At 43.0% G+C, this 20,022-nt stretch overlaps 1 protein-coding gene across 1 annotated transcript in view; it reads right to left on the bottom strand.

The window, feature by feature from the left end:
- Positions 1-15,084, bottom strand: part of tnfrsfa (tumor necrosis factor receptor superfamily, member a) — a 28,627-nt gene extending 13,543 nt beyond the window's left edge. Inside the window, exons 1-3 of the mRNA XM_034095957.2 lie at positions 14,795-15,084; positions 4,580-4,748; positions 2,892-3,023 (exon numbers count right to left, since the gene is read on the bottom strand). Coding sequence (XP_033951848.1) covers positions 2,892-3,023; positions 4,580-4,748; positions 14,795-14,827 — 334 coding nt within the window. The 5' untranslated portion in view covers positions 14,828-15,084. The remainder of the gene's footprint in view (positions 1-2,891; positions 3,024-4,579; positions 4,749-14,794) is intronic.
- Positions 15,085-20,022: the final 4,938 nt, after the last annotated feature.

The following is a 20,022-nucleotide window of genomic DNA, read 5'->3' as shown; positions in this document are numbered from 1 at the left end:
CTTTCTTAACGCTAATGTTATAATAGTCAGATTGCTCTGAAGATGGAGGTGATATTCTATTAATGTTCACGTTCACACAGTCGGTGATTTTTGCCGGCCGTTTTTCTGTATTTCCTTTCTCCTGTGATATGACTTGATCGCTTTAAACTCCGCACACTGAGCTCTGATTGGTCAGCAAGGCGGTGCTTTCACTGAGTTGAGCTCTTAGCCTGCAACCTAACCTGGTCAGCATATATTACCATGGAGATCTAGCCTGCTAAAAAGAGAACCAGCTTCGTAGGACCGGAAAGCCGGAGTTTTCCCTGAATTTAGCCGGCTAAGCAAAAATCCTGCTTCGCAGTATACACCCCTGGTCCCGTCAGTATTTTTGTTTTTGGGCTGGCTAGTGTCGGCACTCACTGTTTACACCAACAAAGACGCTGCTATGAAGACTCCCAGACTACTCCTATTGTGCTTCCGCTGCCAAGTTATGGAGACAGTCGATTTGATTGTCCTCATTTTAATGGTTAAATCATAGAACACAAATTGACTGAACATTTTTCCAATATAAAACCATTTCTTTTGGGAACGTTTTGTTCCTTTCTAACGACGGGGGGCGCGTGGACTCTTAAGGACAATCTCCTAAATTGCACGGCTGTTAAACTCTAAACCCTGTAGCAAATCATCTCTCAGTGATTGCAGAAAATATTTGACAATAACTGTGAAAATACAAATACACAGTTTGTGTTTATACTTAAAAAATGTTGAAGTTTCTCACAATGATGCCTTTGATAAAAAAAAATCATTTGTACAAAGACTTAAATACTAGTTCAACAAAGCTGACGTGTGGATGATATTGTTGAGTGACTAAATCTGTTCATTCTGTCACATTTGTTCGCCATTAGTTAATTACATCAAGCTAGAAATAAAGCTGTATAAATGTGTGTTGAGTTTCGATGCCAGAGGAGCCATTTCACACACTGCTCACACCGTAGCACTTGCTGCTTCCTTGTACTAAAAAAAGCACATTTTCACATTGGCCACGTTGTACTGATGCACAGAGACACTGCTATTGTGGCTCAGTGAAGTGAAAAATCATGTTTTTCAGTCTCGTCACATAATTATGCGTAGAGATAATTGGGAAGTAACACATGCAGAGGGTAGGCGGTTTATTAAAATACCAGCAGAATTGTGATTCAAGTGGTTCCCCTGGGTCTGGAAAGGGTCAAACAAAAAGGCCAGAACTTAAACATATAACCGTAGTCCCAAAGCTCTCTTCTTTTTGTCCTAAGCCCCCACCCATACAGTAACCTGTAGGAGTATTATTCATTATTTAACTTTCATCACTTGAATACTAAAACAAACTGGGTACCCTAATTCAAAAGCTAACAAAAGTTCAGATAAAAAAAAACTGTTGACTTCAACATAAAATGCTGAAATATGAAACATTAGTTTAGCTAAAAACCATCTGCATACCATACATTTAAATAGGTAAAGTCAAATAATAAATAAAATACTCCAATGAAAAAAAGACAAAAGAACCATTAGTTTTAATAAGCCTCGTTTGAATTAGAAAATATTCAGCGTAATTGAAAAAACAAACCCAGAAAACTACACAGAACCGGCAGCTGGTGTTTTGAGGCACACACTATTACATCTTGATTATGCTATTCTTATTCAATTGGCAGGTGCTTTGTGTGCGTCTGTGTGTAGGGGGGGGGGGGATCAACATCAGAGTCAAGTGTCGGTTCAGCCCATCCCGATTAGGAAAAGCTTTCTCTCTGTACTTTGTGTTTAATCTAAGTAGTTCATCCAGTCGACCTAATTGGAATGAAAGCTTTGATGTGCACCATGTTCAGAATAAAAACCAACATTGACTATAAAGCTTTGTTTTAGAGACACAACATGCTAAACTATGGCTTAGAATGTGAAGAAGGCAAAGTTACAATTAGCATAACATAAGCATAGCCCATGTTATTCATTCAAACCACTGCAGCCTTGTTAATGCATGTTCCCCCCCCCCAACAGGAATGCCAGAGCAAGGTCAAATCTGAAATGTCTTTTAATCCCCTTTGTCACGTTACCATTAATTCTAACATTGTCGTAAATAAGTTAAAACTGGAGCGAAACACAAAAAGCTCCATCTTAAAAGCCATGGAAAGAGCACACAAGACATCCTATGTAACACTAGTCTCTTTTCTGTGGCTCCGTCCTTTCATTGGACACAAAGACGCACAGTGAGGCAGACAATGAGACACGGCCACACCCAGTTCAGCCAGGCTAGGACAGACACAAGCGAACCTCCAGAGACAGGTAACATGGCCACATTCAGCCCCGAAACAAAACAACAGAGACACGCCCTGCTGCTCTGGAACTTCACAAGATCACATTTGGAGTGGATCTGAAGGCGGGGGCGCAGACAAAAAGGTATCAACTTTCCCAAACAATACATCTTTGAAAAACGGCATAAAGGCAGGGTTATAGGAACTAAAGGGCAAGTCAGTTTTGTGTAATTTAATTTATAATGATCTTTTATTTGTTAAGTTAAGTCATTTTCTTGAAAAAAAAGTTGGTCTCATGTTTTGACGAGGTTTGAGCTGTTTTTCAGACAAACACACACATCTGAAAACAACAACAACTGCGCCTCTTAGGAACTTGTATTCGGACCCTTTTTTATATTAGCTAACGTTTTTTGGGATCGAACAACAATCAATAAAAAGATCATTTCCATCTATTGGATGAATAAATATGTGAGTTGCTGCCGTTTGAATTGGTGGAATGTTTGATCGTACGGTTGCACACATCTTGGTACATTTGAAATAAAAAGCTAAGAGTGTAAAAGAAAGAAAGAAAAGGTGAAAATGAAATCTGTTCTATCGGGCTTCGTGTGGGGGGGGGCAGAGGGTGGTCACCTGAGCGGCAGTGGGTGCAGGGCAGGCAGCGGTTCATCCCGTTGGAGTGCTCCGTGTACGTCTGTCCGTGCTCACAGGACACACACGCTCCCTGCTCCTGCTCTCTCTCGCAGACTTTATGCACAAAGGTTCCTGCAAAGAATAAAAAACAACCACAAAATCATGTGATTAATAAACCAAAGTACAAGCATTTAAAGTCCAGTGGATCTGGCTTGGCAGAATCAGGCTGCCTTTGAGCTTTTGGCAGAAGCTTGGGGGATATGAAAGCTCAGGAAACAGATCCCAATGTGGCGTTCTGCTGTCCCACATTAACTCACGCTGCCAGGTTGGAATGTCTTGTGTTTCTTACATTTTGTGTTTCTTCTGTTTTGTAATAATGACAAAAGCATTTGTAACGCAATCCACATTTACTCCAGCTTTACTGCAGCCGTGTATAAATGACTTGCACTCGAATACAAATGATGACATTATGTTGATGTCCACATGTCATGGGGATTAGAAGAAGCAGAAGAAGAAGAGAATTACACAGTGATCTCCCCTGCGGTCACTTGTCATGCTTTAAATTCTAATACTCAGTTCATGTGTCCCGTGAAGAAAACCACTCGATCGTCATGTGTTCCAGGGTTTATCTGATGCACCGACGGAACAAAGACACAGTAGAATACGGAACATGCAAAAGAGGGAAAAGATGTATTGGGTTGAATTGATGAAGTAACTGTGGATGCTTAAGGTGTTTTACAGTTAAGTGTGGACAGTCGGTAAAGTCATCTCTTAATGTTGTGAATGCAAGACAAAAGAATCACAACACTTCCAATACACACACTACACATGTTCTACAGGTTACAACCCAGCAGTCGTCTGATCAGTTGGTATCTAGGAACGATGTCTCACCCGTGAAAGACAACACTTCTATTTCTTTGTACAAACTGCTGATTTTCTAAAGGCGTCATTTCTATTGTTGCCTTAGATTTCAGAAATGAGAGAGCAACACATGTGTAGGCCCAAAGGTCTGCTCGGTTAACTGATAGAAAAACACGTGGTAGAAGATGTAACCGTAAGTCAATCAATATTTGGGGATTTGATGAATGGGCGAGTGTTTTGGAAACAAAGCACTGGTTTATAAAGTGACCGTGAACCCAAACTAATGCCAGAGTTGATCAAATACAATTATTTCTTAGAAATCAGATTTGCAAATGAAATATTTCAATCAGCTAGAAATGTCAGGCAGCAGTTACATCTTAGCTCAATATGTGCGTACATTTAGCAAATTCTTTACAACAGCAAGTCACGTGTCCCGTAGCTTAACATACTGGGACTTCAAAGCAACCTCCCCTGCATCAGTTCCACTTTCCCCTTCACTCCGGTTGGAGTAGTTCCTCGCCATCATGCATTCTTCCAGACCATGCGGGGGATATTTGCCAGACTCATTTGGTATACAGTTCAGGTTTTGACATTTGACTTTTCTGCACAAAATGCCATTTAAATGTTAGCTCGAGCGTGCTCTCAGTTCCTGACTGGCAGTCGGTGTTTGATGATACAGGAAACAATAAACATGTTGATCAAAGGGAGTTTCAAGTTGAAATGTTGCAGCCGGCGTACTTACACAGCCCAGCATTCCACATGTGTTTCGTTGCATGTAACTGGAGCTGCACTGTCTACTGTACATCGCTCTAATGTGGTGTCCTTACCAGCCTGGCAGTTGAGGCAGCAGAGTCCCTGCTGGAGGTACTGCTCGTTCTCCACACAGGTTCTGTGCCGTCGGAGGGTGAGGTTTTTGTAATCATCGCCGGACCACTGAGCGGCTGGAGGTTCTGCTGCGTGACAAACCAGCCCGACGAGCAGCGCTGCCACACACACCTGAAACATCAGTGAGGGAAAGAGGGGAACACAAAGACTGCGTTAGTTGTGTGTAACCACGGAAACACGTTGCATGAAGGACAGCGAGCAGGAGAGTTCTTCTTCATAGGGAGCCTTGTGTGAGCAATCTAGAAGTTAACTCGAACCATCTGATCTGAACATCTGCCGTGGGAAAGTAATTACGGGAGCCGAGCAGCTGGTCCGAAGTGGAGCAAAGCCTCCGTGATGCAGAGCGATACACTGACTGCACGCAGCGCACCAGGCAACCCTAACCAAGTGATTCTATTATCTTTTCTTAAGTAGGAGGCATTTAAAAAGCAGAGGCTCTGAACAGTTGGTGCAACAGAAAGGGAGTCGATCAGGAGTCCCAGCGAACCCCAGCTTGGTGCCCGTATCAAATGTGATACCAGAAGTCTATTCATGCGCTAGATAATAACAGGCTTGTGTAGGTGGGGTCGGGAGGAGAATACGGCCCCACACTTTAGTGTGGCCCCCAGGCGCTGGTGTTTCTTCACACGCTCTTCACCATGTCAACGTGAGAAGGCCCCATTCAGTGGCAAACAACGCACTGTAGTGCCTCTACTTCGAGTGACCCACATTCTCAAACCCCGGCTCTTTGAATGCCACGACACGTGACACCGCCGTGAAGCGCCCCCATCGCAACGCGACACCTCCTGGGTAAATGAGAGGCCTAGATTTGGAGGGTTTGTCTCTCCTGTGTGTCAACCCCCTTCCCATCTACCCCTCCACCTGAAAAGAACAGGTTAGGGCGGAGGGGGCAAGGTGGAGCGGCAGAAAGAGAAGGATGGATTCAAAGTGAGAAACTGTAGACAGCTAGCTGAAGATGCTCTGCAGGGAATAGGCTGTGTGAGAATGGGAGGAATAAAGACAGAACAGATAAACAGAGGTGGGGAAAGAGTGGAGAGCGACTCCTGACGCTAGACTTGGCTCTCTGGAGGACCGCCATGCCTTGTTGTTCAAAAGAACTTTCCCCTCTCCCTCTCCCCCTGCCTTCTTCCTCTCCCCGCGCTCACGTCAGATTTTCCAAAGACGCTGAGAGCGAGACGTGGAGGGGCGGACGGCCGGCAGAGCAGTCACAATCACACCATTTAGATCTATCCAGACATTCTGGGGAGGGGGAGACAGAAGGGAGAAGGAACAGGGGAGGCAGATCAAATGAGAGGGGAGGACTAACAGCTTGCATGACACAGGGCGAGTATTTAGACTTGAATACACTATGTGTGTGACTGCGGCGGGGTGGGGGAATGTAAAGAGACATGCACTTGGAGACAGAGTGAGGCCGTGTGAAAAGGCAAGAGAGAAGGAGCGGTGTCTGAGCACATGCGCAGTGGAAATAGAGATGGGGAAGAGTGAGCTGCTCTTCAGGTAACCCTACGCTTCTACAAAGCACCCGCACAATATGACGATGCACGGTATGTCCCATAATGTAATCATATAGCAGTTAGAAAAAGCCAATGGAAAACTCAACATACAGTAAATCTCAGGTGTGTATGACGGTGAAGATTCACAGACAGCATAGAGATGACATCATTTCAGTTCTTTGTTCACTCCGGGCGGTGATTCAAAGCAGTCCCAGGTGCAGCCGCCCTGAAAGCCAACCTGTTGCACTCAGCAGCTAAAGGCAGGAGGCACAGCAGCCTTTTACACGAGAGAAGCTGGGCTGCAGCTATGACACATGTGTATAAACTATTCTGCTGACTCATTGATTGACGATTTGTTTGGTCTATGAAATGTAAGAAAAGATGAACCCGTGGCCACATCTTCAAATGTCTTCCTCTTCTGTCCAACAGTCCAACAACATTCAGATTACAATGATAGGAAACCTAAAGAAGCAGCACATCTCCAAAGCTAGAGCCAGGTTGCATTTTAAAATTATTACAAATAATTTACTGTTCATTTCCATCTAGCAACTAAAAATGTCTCAAAAATAGAAACTGAGACGGTTTCAAGAGGGAGAGTTCTTCTTGGGTCAGGGAGCAACACAAAAGCTCTTTTCACTGGGCTGATGGGAGAAGCTCTCCTGTTTTTATTTGAGTAATAACAGTTCAAGTTGCTTGTGGTATTTCTTAAAAACATGGAAAGGGAACGCCATTAACAAAAACCCAACTGTGCTCCGTTTACAGTTGGATAAGACCTTAGAAAGCAGCACGTCCTCACATTAAAATAACAATTGGACTATTATGTTTGTGTTGGGCATCTAAAGAATTCATCAGCTACTTGTTTATTCTCTAAAAAGAAAGAAAACCTTTATATTACAATCCTAAGAGTGGTTCAAATTAGGGCTGCACGATTTGGGGGAGTAATCTAATTGAGATTTTTAAGTCAGATATTGCGATTCGAATTGCGATATTTGTTTTGAAGCGACCCAACGGAAGTTTATTGTAAAATGCGGCCATAACTCCGGCTAGGAAGGTCGCATCAACGTGCTCCCGTCTCTAGCACCCCCGCAGCCCGAGCTACGAGTGAAAGAACTAAACTTACATGAAACTTCCGTTGCTTTAAAGTCAAGCTTCAGTTTAAGATTCACCCTGTGATAGAAACACGTGATGGAGCAGTGCTAACCTGACTCAGACGTTTCACCAAAGCATCTAAAGCTCCATTGGAAGCCATTTGGAAAGGGCAGGCACTTTCAAAGATACTTGGCAGGTGATTGGATCAATCTGTCTATCACCTTCTATCATGGGCCACTTCTGATTGGTTAACAATGGCTGGTACATGTGGAGCACAGCACTTCTGATTGGTTAACACTGGCTGGTACATGTGGAGCACAGCACTTCTGATTGGTGTGGATGACTGACACACAAGAAGAAAAAAAAAAAAGGTAATAATAATAAAAAAAAAAAAAAGTTTAAAATATGTTACTATTTTTCATTTTTCTGCTATTTTAAAAATAACTATTTTAACTAGGGCTGAACGATTAACGATTAAAATCGATTAATCGTTCAGCCCTAGTTAAAATAGTTATTTTTAAAATAGCAGAAAAATGAAAAATAGTAACACCCCGCCTGCAGACAAGGAAGAAACGCCATCAACATGTGTCCACAATACGATCCTACGGCTGGCGAACGACATGGATACAAATGAACTGTATACACAAACGCTCTGGGCAGCCACAGTGCGGCTAGTTCGACCTCTCACCGAGCTCAAGGAGAGACCATAACCTCAATGTCCAAAGCCCTCCAAACCCACCACCCTGGAAACTCTCCAAGCCCGGCTGAAGAGGTTCAGTCCACTTCACAGCCTTCCATCCTGCACAGCGAGTGGGCTCGGCTGCACCGTGTGGTCAAACAGCGTCCTATTGTCGTGCTTCCCATCTGTATTTATGAAAGGTATTCTTGTGTGGATGTTAAACTAATAAAAAGATGGAATAAAAGCATGACAGAGCTCTGTGTATGCGACAGTAGCTCCCCTCCACTTCCTCTGACACCCTGGGTTCTTCCCACTCGCCCTGGCACAAACACTGAACATGCATCTGTGACTAAATGACAGGACATCCTTTCAGCTGACCTGGGTTATCAATGGGCCATTTAGACTCCATGTCTCTGAGGGAAGTATCGTGAACTTCATTGCAGAAAATAAAGGGCACAATGAACTCTAGCACACACGATGCACACACACACAAAGTACAGGCGGTAGTTCCTTCATATTGGGCAGATGATTTCCATCGTAGCCAACTGATAAGCCACGACATGCTGCACCTCATTAGAACTGCATACGGACCTGACTCTCCGTATCATGCTTTTCTTATTGCTCAATTCTTCACGGGACAATTACAGGGCGTTCAGGATAGTAACGATATTGTTCATCCATAATCTCAGTCATCAAGATAAAGAGGAAAGAGTTATTTTTAACTTTCAATTGAATGAGGATGTCCTGAGCAAAGATAGAAATCACAATACATGTTTTTAGGAAGAGTATTTATCCAGAAACCCATTCGCATGCGTTTTCTAATGAGATGAAAACATAAGAGCCGCTCATTCCATTCGTTGGAACCAGGTTACGCTTGAATTGCTTCAACATTTAGAAAATAATTGACTACTGAGTTTTTTTAAAGATTTTAAATGTTAAGTGCTGATGATGGTAGAAGAGATATAGATCATATATGCATCATAATACACGTTACTTTCTTCTTCAGTCCATTAAACCCTTAGCTGCGCAGTGATTTGTTGAGTGAGTGAAATCACTAGTCAGCAGCGGGAGGCTCCATCATTTACACTGAGACTCAACCGTCCATTATACGTTTTCATATCACAACGTTGCTTCAGCACATCAGAGCCCGAAGCTCTTAACAAACATGTTTTTGACATCGCTGTCATTTCTGTAGCGCGTCATAGTGACTCATACGACTCTTACGGAACCATTTTTAAAAAGGTCAACGACATGCGTCTGTCCTAACCACAGCTCAATATTTATCAAACACCATGGCCTCTCACAACCACAGGAAAGACCCCCCCCCCCATCTCATAGCGGAGGAGGCGGCGGCACTAACTATTTTCAATTCTCTGTGATGATCCCGTCTCGTAAGAAGCACAATTTGTCCAACGCAGCAAGCCGGCACCTTTAAGAAATAATGGGAACTCAAATGGTCTTATCGAGTCAATCATTTCTTATTTAAACTGTCACAGAATATTTGAACCAAAAGGAACACTACAGATGACGTTAGTTTTGAACATTAGGTTAGCAGCAGAAATATCACACATATCGCCACAGTCCCGCAGCAGACGTCTCCTTTAATATCATCCGCTTATCAGTGAAAACCAATGTCCAATGTGAGGTTGGTCCTTTACCCAGCATGCACCGACGTATGACTCAAGGAGATATCAAATCAGATGTGTGCTAAATGAAACTTTAACTTTCTTTTGGCGATATGTCGTCTGCAGTGTTTGAAGAAACGGTGTGTGATGTGGAGTTCAGATCCCTCAAAGCTGACCTTGACACGACGGTGAGAGCCTTTTCCTCCACAGATAAAGCCTGGAGACAGCAGGGGACCATGCACGGCTTTCCTGGAGTGATGGATTACACCGGCATCCTGTCTTACATGATGAGGGAATGTACGACCCAGTGTCCAGAGAAGAAGTCTGAAACTTGCTACGGCACTAAAGCATCCTTCAGTGCAGCCTAGCGCGGACACATTTATCATTATAAGACTCAAGAAAGGATTTATTGCACCATTGCTCACACATAGCTTTGGTAAACAGTCTTCCATCCGAGGCTGCTCCAACATCCAATCAAGTGCAAGAAGAAATCTAAATAAAGTTGTGCAAGAGACACAATGGTGCAAGTAAAACAGAGAAGTAAGTAAACAACATGGATGCCTGACACACACACACACACACACACACACACACACACACACACACACACACACACACACACACACACACACACACACACACACACACACACACACACACACACACACACACACACACACACACACACACACACACACACACACACACACACACACACACACACACACACACACACACACACACACACACACACACACACACACACACACACACACACACACACACACACACACACACACACACACACACACACACACACACACACACACACACACACAGCATGTGTGGGAGCGTGTGAAAAGCAGCGGCCCCCTCCTCTCAGGGAGCACAGGAAGCTCGAGACAATACGGAGGCTTCATGCGGGGTTCAGCTCCACAGCAGCGTCCTCAGAGCGGGCCCGCCACCTGATTGGACACAACATATCCGCTACGGCAGGATATTTATAACTCGGGGAAGCGGCAGCTCCACGACACACATTCTTGCGTTTCCTCAGGAGATATGCTTCCCTGATTACACGAGAGTGACAGTGTCACAAGCAGGTGAGCTGCCATTGAGCTTCGCACCAGAGGGAAAGCGATGATGTGCGCTGACGACAGTTGTAATGCTTTTCTTTACAGTCGTGGCGGAACCACAAGTTACTGAAATGACCGAGAAGCTGGCGTTGGTTTGGACCACACGGACATGTTGTTGTGATGTCTGAAAGAGAGAGGGCTTCTGAGTGTGCAGGGCTTAAAGGTGTGAGCAGGTGCAGCATGACACACACTTTCCAATGTGTGTGTGTTGAGAGGTGGAGCTGGTCTCGTGTGGTTTCTAGAGGGTTGGCTGCTGAGCTCACACAAGCGCAAAGCATCCCCGTGAGTCATACGGCATATTGTTCAGGGGCAGGGAAACGCAACGTCAATCCACACGTTGGATTTAGAGATCTGTTTGTTTTAACTTAGCCTTTTCTAATTCTGATTAGGGACCGTCAGAGAGAAGCTGAGCGGCCACTCACAGGAGGGGGGAGAATGAGAAGAGCAGGAACGGATGACTAATAGATTCAAGTATGTGCAGGCATCCATCACCTCGCTCTGGAGACGACCCCATTAGCTCCATTAAAGCTCGTCTTTGTGCTGAAAGGGAAAGAAGTGCACGGAGCGACGGCCGCGCTCTGTAAACACATCCCACAGACATGTGGAACGTGAGGCGGCTGAAGCAGGTCAACAAGGACGCAACAGCTGGAATGTATGTCTTTGTAAACAGAACTCCATTCTCCGGACAAAGGTTGACTTTGTTCCAAGACTTTTCAGCTTGTGTTATAATCTGCTCATTCGCCCAGGAGAGCAGGACAGCAGAGCGTAGCCCCTAAGCCACTGGGTAGGGTTATGGAGCATTGAAGGTGCCACTATTATCAGCTGTACGGCGTTGAGCTTTACTGATTAGTCGCTGAGTCAATCTGCAGATTATTAATAACCAACTGTTTTGAAAATGAATTAATAGTTCAACAAAAAATGCCAGATTACCATGTTTCTACTTCTTAATCCAAATACTCGCTATTTTTTTAGTGTTGTATTGAAGTATATTGAATATTTTTGGACTGTTATTTGAATAAAAACAAGCAATTTAAAGATATCAACTTGGGCTTTGGAAAATAAGAATCGTCCTACTTTCTGACACTTCCTTCATTACTCGCTTAATGGATAATAAAAAGGATTGCTTATTGCAGTGCAATCTTTTTCAGCTCTTACGGTCTAATTAAATTAGGGCTGCATTTTCATTCTTTTTTTATTTAATCAAATGATTACTTTCCTGATAAAAGGCGTGTTTGTCAAGTCTACAACTCGTCCAAAAGGAGGTCAAATGTGCATTACATTTCTTGTTCTATTATAACAAACTTCCATTGAAGTCTATTAAATGTCTTAAATTGTTTAAAAATATATATTACTCACATTTCTCACAAATATGTATCGTCTTCCACCAACTCTCCAGAAGCCAGAGATATCGTTGTCAGTGACGTAAAACAGAACCGTAGCCAATCTTCACATGGAGACAGTTGGTACCAAGCACACGATGATGATGGGGGATTATTTGCAAAAGCAAATAAATCAAGTATGAAAACAATTGAAGATGAGCCGACTTATTGGTTGAGCTCTTCTGAAAATGCCCACATTTGCTTTAGCAGCAACTGGGGAGATTACAGGTTTGTAAAAGTGACTTGTGCTACTTGTATGTATGATGTATGATTCTCTTTTTTAAACTAAAGTATGTGTAAAATACTTTCACATAATGTACTACCAATTTATAAAAGAGACTTCTATATTATTGTACAGACAACAAAGAAGCAAACACTTGATATGGACATGTCATAACATGCCCTCCAGTGATAATTATACTATTGTATTCAAACATTGTAAAACAGGTATAATAAAAACGGCTGAACAAATTAAAAAAGAGATTAAAAATAGCGTTGCAGCCCTGAGCAAACAACTCGTTCCTTAATGTCCTCACAGAGGACAGTGAAGTCATGTGATTTGACCCGTCAGATGACTTGTGCACACATGGGAGCGCTGCGTCTCAAAGTGGTTCTCAGTGTGTGAGAATTAGTTTGCTTTGGGTCGAACAACATACCGGGCTTCATCTGTTTACTCCTAAAGCCTCCCCACTCATCTGGAAGCAGGACCATTCATGCGTGAGCGCTGACTTGGCCTGTCGGTATGCATTACACGTGAAGGCAGCACCTGAGCAGGTGGCACTCCCTGAGTGAGTCAGCAGGCCTTTGATAACTGCAATGATTCACATGAATAAGAACCAGCAGGCTCCTTCAGAATAATTCACCTACCACAATAAGACGTCTCTCAGAGTGTCCGTTGTCCAGCACACATCCCTGACAGGCAACATAAAGGGGCACCGCCATCTGACAGAGAGCGTGTTGCACCACATTGCATCATTCAGTGTCTATGCAGCCTCTCTAGGCCACAGGCTCCGTTTCCACTGTTCACATGGTCACCGAGCCAAGCAGCAATAAGCACAAGCTACAGTATGAGAGTGGCCCACTTGTTGACCACTGCCCGGCCCCCAGAGACAGAGCCTGGCCTCCACTTGACCCAGATGGCAGACCTGCCCTTGTCTGTGTTGTCCACAGAGACATGGAGGGATATTTCCTGTGTGAACCCACACCCAGACCACAGTAAGCAATCACAGATAACTATCGAGCGAACATTTGCATGGGCGTGACAATCGTCAGAAGTAAATGGATGCCCCTAATATCAGCATATCTGTGTACTCTTAGACAGGAAGTTTACTGGACGCCCAGGCACGTACACTCACAATTTGAAGGGGTGTGGGGGGGATTAGAGAGGGAGGAATGGGGGTGGATATAGGAGGGGGGGTGGAAGTTTCTCCATAGTCCCTTAGCAACAGGGCCTGCTGGCGAGGCCTCCAGAATGTACTGCAGTTTACAGAAGAGATAAACATTGACTTTGCCACCCGGAGAAGTAAATCTGATTTCAGTAATGGAACACTGCGTGACTTAAAACACAGATCAGACAACGCAGGAAACAAACACTAAAGCTGCAGGCCCATCAGCAGATGTTTGCTTTAACACAAAGCAGTGCAACACTGCAGCTTAATGGCTCACACGGCTGCTCTTATCAACCACACAGGCGACCAAGCCTTCATTTGCGCTGTCATTGAGAACTGCGATTCATTTCCCATCTCACACTGGAAAGTATTAAAAGGGAACCTTTCCACAAAAAGTAATCCCATATTGTGCATTAACCCAAATAACCTTTAATGCATTGGCCTCACGTTGAGGCTTTACATTACAGTATTCATAGTGTCAGGCTTTAGTGCTGCACACAGATGGAAAAAACAACAGGCGAGGAATGAAAAGACGTCTCTGTGAGGGACTGAGAGTGGAATAAAGCTGACTGGAAAAACTGTTGAGAGAACGTAGTGACTTTAATTGACTAACTGGCGAGGTAAGTTATTGGCTTTTCCCGGGTCAAACTGACTACAGCTTTAGACATGTCTCTGTAACCCGCGCCTCTCAACACACTCTTCACACAATTTGATTTAAAGCTAGCTAGAGCAAAGGGTCACTGCACACAGGCATAGCTGCAGTGCACTTATTAATAGTTAGCCTATAGGGCCAGCTACATCCGCCGCGACAGACCCACACGGCCATCAATGTCTGAACAATATGACCACATGATGTCCAACACAGATGGTGGCTGTAATATTAAAGCTGGGGCAATGAATACTGTAGCACATGTAGGCCACTTTAAAACCAGTAACAGGAGACAATAAGCTCCAAATTATTCTATTCTTTACAGAAATAAACACTTTAATCAACAACAAACACAATGTTGCTTCCGGTGTATGCGTTCTTGGGACAATGCAGGGGTTGTTTCATCTCCAGCAAGTTCCCAGGCCCGGCCGGGATGTGTGCCCCCATGTGAACAGCAGAGCTTCCCAACACAAGTCAAGGTTTTACTGGTTTAAGTGTCTATTTAATGAGACAGTCGGTTTTTATTTTTAGTAGACCCCTTCTGACTTCGCAGCGACAATTAGAATCAACATGTGAATCGCATTATTCGCTAAATAATGCAACTGTAAGTGAAGCGAGTACAACAGAAAACGATACAAGTTAAATACATATTATTGACATTTAAAAAAAGACAAATTCATAACAGTGAGTTTTCAGAGGGGTGTATTGTCGTGTTTACTTACATAAAGTTTCCCGACCACCGGTTCTAACTTCATCTTGGGAACTTCGAGATGAGAGGAAATCCCGGCGGCGACTTCGCGTTACAAACCAAGCAGTTCAAAGTCTCTAAAAAGCACAATTATAGTAAAAAAACTAAACAACAACACAAGTCCAGCTTTAAAGCTATCCGTCGCCGGGTTTCTTTCATGAGTTTACTCGGCACTGACACAACTTTAGACAGTTTTTCTGGGAGCTCAGAGAGACACGGTCTGAGCACCACCGCTAACTTTTTTGTTTGCCCTAGAGCTCGTGCAGCGTCAGAGACAGAGTTTCCATCAGCAAATCACATCGCTTCGCTGCACCTTGAATATTAATGAGCTTCTCAACAGAGAAGTACTCTTTGGCAAAAGTAACAATACTACCAGTTGTGTAAGTAACTAAGTAGCCTTTGGCCAAAATATACGCAGGTAATGGACTTTTTACTCCACTATATTTTCTGACAGATGCCCGATGAAAGCCATGCACCTTAAAATGTGTTCCTTTTGAATTTCTTTTACCTGATGTTCCTTTATGTTTTAACAACATTCACCCATGACTAAATAAGCAATCTCGAAAGGCTCTTGCATTAGCTGGAAAAGGCATCACCCCGAAGCAGAAACCAGGGCTTTTTCCGAGCTCTAAAAGTAGACTTCGATTTTATAGAAGAAGCAGCAAATGCTGTAGATTTAACCACCACTCAGTACCTATATAAAGCAGTTAAAATCAGCATATTCTTAAACATGTACTGCACTGCAGTACATGCAACATACACATTACTGCAGCAGTAATATTTCAAAACATCATAATTACGTACAATGCAATCACAATTATACGTATTTAAGTCCAAACATATTTAAGCATTAATGAAATATGCACTTTATATCCAAAAGACCAATTACTGAATAGACAAGGAGACCAAACAACACTTTTTTGTATAAAACTGTAAAAATGCAAGACAATTTATTTTTGGAATACGTTTTCTATTATTAATCTGAATCTGAAAAGTAACTTAAGTTTGAAATTAAATGTAGAGGAATAAATAAGTTTAAAGTAGCAGAAAGGTTATTACTTAAGTGAAGTACAAGTACCTCTAAATAGACTCTAGCAAACGTACTTCCCACCACTAGTTTTAAATGTGAAACAAAACCACATTTCATTGTGCTTTAACAGGTTGCAACTATTTCTATGGATTGTACATTGAAGCACAGATTTCTTTAACATTGTAATGGTGCTTGAGGTACATTGAGTAATCAGTAACTCACTCCAACAACTATAGCCGTTAACTAGCCTATGCAATATGTGACTAACTAGTAATAACCAACTCATGTGCGACAGGATGAAGCCCTTGATTTCCCACAAACACATTACATGTTACTTGTTAGAATACAACTAATACAAACAGTTTCCCAGAGTGAAGACACTTTCTGGGTGTTTGCACTTGAAGAACTCTACAGTATATATAGAGGAGGTCAGCGGCTATTCAGTGACACTATAACATTATTCCACTGTTTGTATTCGACTTTATCAAACAGCAAACATCCTCTCAAATGTGGTTCCTGCTGACAACATCTTATCTAAAGTGGGTCTGAAGCCTGTCTGTCTCGGGAGGAGAAAGCGGAAGTTATTTGGGAAAACCTACACTCGACCATGCCAGGATAATTAGCTAATTAAACCAACAAATAAACAAATGGAGCCAAAGAACTATATAAATAAATACGATGCAAGCCACTGAGTCAGACGGTTTCATGACGAAAAAGGATTGAGCAATAACCGGACACGGAGAGTAAGTGTCTGTCTCAGTCAGTCACCAGTTTAGAAAACATGTGTTATGAAATGCCATGAAGACTGCTTAAATATCTTGTGACCAAAGTCATGATATTGAGGGGTGGGGAACATAGGGGAGGGGATTCATTATAACAATGTTACATTGTTATAATGAATCTGTCTCGACACAATGCCTCGGTGAATGCAAATACAAACTGTGAATTGGCCATGTGAGGAATGCTGCTTTTCATTCGAGTATCTATAAATGAGACATGACCTCAGATGACATCTGATAAACCCTGATGTGAGAGTTGTTGCCCCACTGTGTTGTTTGCTCACAGCACACAGTGCATCCTAGCTAATCCCATACTCTGAAAAAGGGAAAGAGTGCGAAACAAATAAAAGTTATCAGTGTGTTTGGAGCTTAAAAGAAGAAGTGAATACATCACATATTAAAAAACATGCACAAACAATCATTTTAATCTGGAACAAACAATACAACACCCAGTCTCATAACAGCTGCTTCCCATCCACTCAAAGTTAAGCAACTAAAACTCTAGGAAATCTCTGTCTGTATCTTCCACTTGGAGCACATCCTGCTCCTCCTGAGGTCACCAAATACGTGCTCAAAAACAGGAAGTGTATGATTGAGTTATTTGCAGGCTTATCCTGAGCAAGTCAGTATTTATGTCCACCGGGTTGATTAGTTCAGATAGTAGACTTGTGCAATAACAATTATCACTGCAAAGTTGTGCAATTTATCGTCTGTATTTGTAGGGAGAATGTTTATGTCGCTACAGATGAAGTTAGTTGCTAAGGAGTGATTTGCATATCCTGTGTTGCAGTAGAGCGATGGTCCTGAGTGTGTTTGTATATGTGTGTATTTATGTTTGTGTACAGCAGATGGTGGTGAGTCGGAGCGTTTGACCTGCAGAGGAAAAGGCAACAAAATAAAAGGAAGGGAAACCTTCCTGAGCGTCAGTAACTCATCGTGTGACGCCTGCTGGGTATTGTTTCGCTTGCTGTTAAGGAAGGTTGAACAAAAGCCATCAGCTACAAGGAGCTGAACAAACTAAACGCAGCACATCAGCCATTAAGTGATTTTCATAAAAACCCTCAAAAAACCTCCAAAAAGTCCCTTATTGCAATGTGCTCTGACTGACGACTTCTTATAATTGATTTAGATTAGATTAGATTTTGTGATAACATTAGAAGAAAATGCATTTCAGTGACATTCAGGCTGTGTTCTTAGCAGACAACAGGACAGGACATGTGTCCACTTTCTTGGCCTGATGTCTTTGTTTGAGATAAGACAAAATGATTATTAATTTCTCTACCAGGATGTGCCATTTATATGGATTTAAAACACATCATTAGAACTTGTAAAAAGGTGTTAATATGATTGGACCCCTTTGTACTGTCGCAAGTGAGCAGGCACAGTGTGAGTGCTGCGCTGAGACGGGGGGTGCAGCCGGACACAGAAGTGGATGGATTTGTTTATGTGTCTATCATCTATGGAGTATTGGAGCATGACATGTATCCAGAACACTTCTCACGCATACAGTCACACATTAAAAGAAAAATATACACGTGTGTGGGGTTTTAAATGACTCCAACAAATGGATTGAACCCATCTATTAATAAAAGATCACATGAGTGCTTGCGAACATCAATAATAATGATATTATCACCTGACTCGGCAGTTCCCCAGACGGAGCGTGTTAGCCTCTGTTAGCTCATGTCTTGGATTAAAGGCCCGACACCTATACTGTTTTGCTTCACTCACAATCTAAGTGTCCCCAATTCTAACATGCAGATGTTTAACATGTTTCCTGTTTAACACAGTCACCTATAATGACCATTAAGCAGCCAAATAGGAGAGGTTGTATCCCTGCGGACCCAGAGCGAAAAAGGGAGTGCCTACAGTATCAGGCTTACATTGGCCAGATGGTCACGAGCTCCAAATGAGTGCTAATGCTGCTGGACGTGGACACAGAGAGACACATGTTTGGTAGCATGGTTGTCATAGGAACTGAAAGGGTGATCATTATTACAGTGGTATATTACAACTCGTGTCGGCTGCCCTCCAAGTGGTGACACACTTGCTTATTTCATGTTTAATACTAGAGGGAGGAAATGAAGTAAACAGGAAAGGGGACAGCAGAGTAACAGCTCTGTGTGCTTAGAGCTACATGTGTCAGCGCGTCAACAGGCTCACAGGGGCAATGCTAACACGGCTACACTCTCACATTCTTGTATTCACTGCAAAAAACAGTTTACTCTGTTTCACTTGTCTTCAACAATTAGATTTGATAGGGCCAGATTATTTTCGAAAATTGAGTTTAAGAAAAATGGCAGAATATTGCGTACCAAAGGCAGACGTACAAGTGACACATTTGGGGAAATCCTTGAAATGTAATGATTTTTCAAAATAGATCAAAGAGCGTGTGAAGGGTAACGTTAGTTATGGTTAATACGATGACATCTTAGAGCCAATTGAGAAACGTTCATTCAAGTCATGTGCCAAAAGCAGAAGACATATCGTGTGGGAGTTCCTGGAAAAATAATACATTGTCAAGTGGTGTATTGTCAAGTCAGTTCACACATCCTGACACGCACAGATGTGTGTTCTATTGGAACTTCACGGAGGTGGTTGTTTGTGAGTAAGAAACACGCCCTAAGGGAGGCTGAAGCAGGGAACGAGTGGCGAAAGAGAAAAGCCTCTTTTGGTTTCGTCGAAGTCGGGCTGAATATTAACTAAGTGGATTGCGATTGAGTGAAGAATGCTTTGTCTTTGTTGAGACCTTTGCAGTGATGTCACCAGTACTTTCCCTGGCACCACCTGGCCGGTTTATTGCAGCCTGATTAGTCACCTGACTGTGTTTTTAAAGGCCTTTCAATACAAAAGACAGGCTTCAGTTAGCGGTGCCATAAAGATTAGCTGCTTAGTGGGCTGTGTGTTAGTATGAGCGGCATGCAGGAATGTGTGTGGGTGTCGTGTCTGGTTTGTCTTTATTCTGTGTGTTTTAAGGACAAAAATGGCATGAATAAATAATAAAGACGGATAACTTTAAGTGATTAAAAATAGAGACAGTGAGCCGGGTTTGCAAATGTGTGTGTGTAGAAAGTGAGAGAGGCTGGTGAAAGAAATCCCAAATGGAGAAAGTATGTTGGAAAAAGCCTCAGTGGGAATGAAAGGAGGACTGGTGGCAGAACCCACAGCGCTGATGCTAGCTGTCTGATCCACTGAGAGACAGTTGGCAGCAGACGGTCCCCCAGCCGCGAAAGGACAGTAATTCAAAGCATGCAACGTGACGCCGTGCCCTGCAAGCTGGGGCTGCAGTCACACACACACACACACACACACACACACACACACACACACACACACACACACACACACACACACACACACACACACACACACACACACACACACACACACACA

Source organism: Pseudochaenichthys georgianus, chromosome 12 (assembly GCF_902827115.2).
Source record: "Pseudochaenichthys georgianus chromosome 12, fPseGeo1.2, whole genome shotgun sequence".
NCBI classification, from domain to species: domain Eukaryota; kingdom Metazoa; phylum Chordata; class Actinopteri; order Perciformes; family Channichthyidae; genus Pseudochaenichthys; species Pseudochaenichthys georgianus.
This window is presented reverse-complemented; position numbering and strand designations above follow the sequence as displayed.